Genomic DNA, 5376 nt, shown 5'->3' with positions numbered 1-5376 from the left:
CAATAACACAGTGGCTATAGTTATATGATGCACTTAAAAAATAAAAATAGCATTCCGTGAAGAGTGGTATTGGGTTGTGAATATATTTACCAACAGAGGGAATAATAATAGTTGTCAAAGATAAGAAGATATTTGGAAGAATGTTTTGGTTTATATGTGCTTGTGGCTGAATTTGTAGTCTACGTTTACATTGCACATAACAGCATTCTCCCATTGAAGGACACAACATAATTATTACAGCATTCTCCCATCGAAGGACACAACATAAATATCATCTAAATTATAGCTTTGAGACCTATCCAGCCTAGTAAATGTAAATAATATCAACATCGTGACAAAGTGTTTTCAATAAAGTAGCTTTCTGAAAGATTGGAAATCCAATACCCATAAAATGTAACAAAGATTAATTTTTGTATTCTTATTTTGATTCAACAAAAATAAACCATAAAATGGGCTGGATGTGGATCACACTATGATGTAGTAATGCTCCATAGAGCAAACTCACTCTCCCTTAACCCTAAAATGAGGACATTTTTAAAAAACTCTTCTCCAGCGCCGCAGTCTCACTGTATTCTTTCTGGCTCTGTATTGTACATGAGAATCAACAAAGAACGGTGTGAAATTATAAAGAGAAACAGTAAAGTAAAGTAAAAGGGTTTAGAGATTCAAATTATTATTGATTTCTACCCTTAACTATTAAGGCTAATGCGACCCAAGATAAAGTGCGATACTATAAATTAAATTAAGAGAGGGATTATTACCTGTAGTGATGAAAATAGTAAGGCCATGTGAGGAAGCACCTGCAGCGCAGAATCTGAAGCAGCTGGAGCATAATCGTCATCATCGTCATCATCGTCGTCATCATCATCGTCACCATGTTTCCTATACCAACTGTGCTTTGTGTTCACAGTGCACAAATACACTCCTCTCTTCATCATCAGCATTTTCCTGCTTACTGCAGGATTGACTAGCAAGAGGACTTGGGATTGACTAGCTAACTTCCCGATTGAGTAAATTAGACTTAAATCAAGAAACACAGCACAGGACAAAAAGAAAAGGGTTAAAAAAGATAGTCCCCAGATTTCAGGTTTCTTTACTAATATAAAAATGGCATGGAAGTAAAGGACTGAGCAATGGGTATTTATTATAGCAAGGCACGCCCTGGTTGATGGCCCCCTCGATCGTAGCGCATGGTTTGAGAGTGGGCAACCGTGGAGCGACCGTGGCCTCCACGTTGTTTACTTTTCCTTGTTGCCGACAAAGCAAATTTCACTTTCGACTCAACTGCAGGGGTCCACGAAGCATACATATCCCTCCTTTTTCTCTAGGGTTTTCTGGCCAGAGAGAGATTATGTGAAACCCATCATAGTGACTACCTTCAAATACCAAGCTCAATACCTCCAGTCTCTCTGACTGTAATTCCCAATATGCTAATAATATCAATATCGCCCTTTGCTCATAAAGTATAAGAGTCTCATGAATCGCTCACCCATTTGAAAATTCCAGCACATTTGAAAGTATATTTCAGTCTTTTGAGTATTCAAATAAGAATCTCAATTCAGTCAAAAATCTCTTCGCTTTTAAATGCAGTTTAGGTAGGCTATTCTTTTAGCATGATTACAAAATCCAGCTATAGGAGAATATTTTATGAGTTTCCCTAAATCAATCTTATATGGAATATTCTAAATAAGAGCTTATGTGTGTGAAGAAATTGAATTTTCAAAATTTTGAAATTTGCATATTTATATTATTTTTTATTTCATTTTAATTTATTTGATATATTATATAATTGTAGATTAATAAATAATATAGTTTTACATTAAATTTAATTGATAGTTTGATTTTGATTTTGATTTATTTTTTTATTTATACATATAATGTACATATTTTTTATTAAGTTAAGGAGGGTTTTGAAAAGGCTCAAAACCTTTTACATAAGAAGAATAAAATATTAAGCACAATAGGACAGCAAGGAACATCAATGTAGCAAACATAGTCCAATAGATCCAAAAAAGTAACATAAGACAACAACTAAAAATCAACAAGTATAGCTGGTCTGCAAAACAAACAGAAAGCAAACCATATCTAATGGTTTTTCATTAACCTTGTGACCAGGGTCATTTTCCCTAAATTCTTTATTTTTCAAACAAGTTGAACGTCGTCTCTATTTTCTTGTTTATGTTCTTTCTACTCCTTTATACTAGAAGGAAAAAGTTGATCCTTCTAGTCCAAACACATTTTCTTGTCCTTCAAACCTGCAGTAGAATGTCCCTGGCAGTATTAGGAGGGGACAAGTGCATTTGTTCCTCCCTATAAGAAGAAGATAACCATTGCTAGAATGCATTTATTTATTTTCCTCCAAGCCAGCTAGTTATCTTTGATGGTATCACAAACATCAGAAGCAAGACCCATTTTGTCAAAAGAATTATAGAGTAAACTAAGTGGGAAGCACTTTGTCTTTCTAAAAAACACAAAAAATTCATGTAAAAAAGAAAATGTTTCTTGAATCTTCTAAAAGATCAATACATAAATAAACCTCAAAAAGGTTGACAATAGACATGAGACACTTCTCACTCCAACATTCCAAACCAAGAAAAGACATAAGGCCAAAGCTACAAAATATAGATCAACGTTTCCATCAAATACTCCTACTACACTCACTCCAATCCCACATTGTTCTCATATAAATACTTGATTCATATGATATATTTTACAGAAATAATTATCATTTTCTCTATATAAAAAAATTAAATGTAACCAAAAAAAAACTTAATTATAAAATCTATTTGCTTCTTTACTTTCAAATATAAGCTATTTTTCTTTATATTCAATTTTTCAAAGAATTTAGGTATAAAACTCTAGCCACCCAAACAAAGTCAACCTAGGAAAGGAATTTTTAATGATCAATCAAGATTGGGAATTGAATGGAGCAAAGAATGAAATCCAATACAAAGTTATAAAGGAATGGTAATGGTATAAGATGAAATAAGAAAGGACATTGATGCTTTGTTGGGCCTGCGCACTTGAGGAAAAAGTTGAATGTCATTTGGCTAGAACTGGAGAATGTGAATATTGTACTGCAGACCACGTTTGCCCTTGCTCTCACCATGTGCCGCAAACGAGTCCGCGTCCAACTAGTGCGTGTCTTGCCATATAGAATAAATTTGCATAGACCAACCCTTGACTCTCATGGCAATTTTATTACCAATTAAACATCTTACAGCATATCTCTATCTGTCTTTGTTTCTATTTTGTGCTATTGTTTTCGACTTTCTCAATCAGCACATCAGCTGAGTTGCTTTGGTGCTGATTGACATTATCAGGACAATGTCGATGATGATGAGAGAAGTGTACCTTTGCACTGTGAACACAAAATCTAGTTGGTACAGGAAAGCTTGTGATGATGATGACGACGATGAAGACGGAGTGATTAGGATTATGCAACAACATCCACCCTGTTATTAGAACCTCTTCTCAAATTAATACAATATCGTTCTATCAAACGCCCTCTTCAATCTCTTATAATGTCACCCACTCTAGATAGCCCAGGGTTGCCTTTAAAGCAGCCATCAAAGTTGTATTTAAGCCATCCTATGTATGGGGGGATCAAGTGCCCATTCTCCTTAAAATCATTTTATTCCAATTCAAATTCATAATATTATGTGTTATGCTACAGTACTGTTTGATTCTGAGGTCCAGCAGGCTAGGTAGGACTTTAGATGGACTCAAGGAAGCAACATTCACATTCTCATTTATCTATTGTTTTATAATATGAAATAACATCTTACTATTTCTGGCCTCCTCTATGAAGATTATGTTGTTTTTTCGTTCCATATATTCCATCCAATAAATGGGGGAATTTGGAACCATAGATTTCTAATAATAGGATGCATAAAAGGGCTATGACTCCACTGTTCTATCAGGCATCTCATATTACCTGGAATAGTCCAAGCTATCCTAATGTCAGCAAGGATCTTTGGGCATACATCTCTGGCAAATTGGCAATGTAAAAAAATATGGTCAATACTTTCAAGATCCCTGCAGTATTGGATGCATCTTTTAACAATAGAGAAGCCTCTCTTGTTCAGGTTATCAATAGTCATATAATACCATAGGCCATAACCCACTAGAAACAAGCAATTTTAGGAATTAAACATTTTACATAGATGATATTCCAATTGAAATGTTCCATTGTATCAGCCTCTATGGCTCTATAAGTTGATTTGGCCAAGAAGGCACGGTTGATGTTGCCAAATCTACAAATTGTTAAACGCAATGCACCACTAAGAGGGGGGGTGAATCAGTGGTTCTCAATCTTTTCCTTTTAACTGTTCTAGGTGAGCATACCATTTAATAGATTCTAACTCAATGCAAACTTACCGGTTAGTGAGGAGACTACACACAAATGCATTCACACACAAAGGGACATCACATAACACTATCATGTACGAGGAAAACCCAAGATGGGGAAAAACCTTGGTGAGCAATGTTGTTGGAGTCTACTGCTCAAATCCAGCCTTACAATGAATCTTTGTTACAATGTTTAGGGCTACAACCCAAGGAGCTACAACCTCTAATTTAGGGCACCAACCCAAGGAGAACCAACCCCTGATTTAGGGCGCCAACCCAAGGAGCACCAACCCCTAACTGATTTATGGGCTACAACCCAAAGGAGGTACAACCCCTGCACTGAGCTACAACTCAGTGATCACAATGATAGCATCAAATACAAAATTAGTTATTTTGTTACAAGTGAATCTTGTAACCATTTCATATACCTTACTCTTTCGGTGAGACACCTTCTCTGCTACACCATACACCTCTTTTGTTGCTCTCATCTACTGTTGTAATGCTGGTAAACTCTACTAGTTCACCTCTATTCTTCTTCTACTCTGTTGGATCTTCTCCTTACTCTTCTGCTCTTTACCAGTATTATACTTTGCTGGTTCTATGTCTGCCTTTTCTGCAGCTTCCTTCACTTCTACTCTACTAGTATGGACACTACCGGTTCTGCACTACTGCCAGTTGAACACTTCAACCTAGTTCTCCCTCACACTCAGTCTCTTCTCAAATACTTGTTGAGTACTTGACTGGTTTTCTCTCACATGCAGAAGTAACACTCAATCACTTTGCAGTAGCACTATCTTCTTATGTTGAGCAGCAACCTTCAATGACTTTGGCTTCCCTATTTATAACCTAGTTTTCCTGCCAAAACCCAATTCAAAAACATGGGCGGTTAGGGTTTCCTCATCAACCTCGAGGAAAATCAAATCCAATTCGATCCTATATGATCTGATCGCCTAGATTGATGAACTGTAACTCATCAATCAATCCTGCCATTGTCGTGCCTTCTTGATCATGCCTTTTATCTTTGGC

At 36.0% G+C, this 5376-nt stretch overlaps 1 protein-coding gene across 1 annotated transcript; it reads right to left on the bottom strand.

The window, feature by feature from the left end:
* Positions 1 to 281: 281 nt before the first annotated feature.
* Positions 282 to 1094, bottom strand: LOC131043341 (probable calcium-binding protein CML45). Its single transcript, XM_057976537.2, has 2 exons — positions 762 to 1094; positions 282 to 583 (listed from the first exon to the last, which is right to left on the bottom strand). The coding sequence occupies exons 1-2, from the start codon at positions 942 to 944 to the stop codon at positions 518 to 520; spliced, it is 249 nt and encodes an 82-aa protein (XP_057832520.2). The 5' UTR covers positions 945 to 1094; the 3' UTR covers positions 282 to 517.
* Positions 1095 to 5376: the final 4282 nt, after the last annotated feature.

This window comes from Cryptomeria japonica, chromosome 10 (assembly GCF_030272615.1).
Source record: "Cryptomeria japonica chromosome 10, Sugi_1.0, whole genome shotgun sequence".
In the NCBI taxonomy this organism is placed as follows: Eukaryota; Viridiplantae; Streptophyta; class Pinopsida; order Cupressales; family Cupressaceae; genus Cryptomeria; species Cryptomeria japonica.
The sequence above is the reverse complement of the archived record's forward strand: the minus strand, read 5'-3'. Positions and strand labels throughout refer to the sequence as shown.

What these genes read in the sequence shown, in the direction of transcription:
- LOC131043341 (XM_057976537.2), bottom strand. Translation starts at nt 944, where the DNA reads ATGCTGATGATGAAGAGAGGAGTGTATTTGTGCACTGTGAACACAAAG. An exon ending in TACTATTTTCATCACTACAG is followed by an intron (nt 584 to 761) that starts GTAATAATCCCT and finishes TGTACAATACAG; the next exon opens with AGCCAGAAAGAATACAGTGA.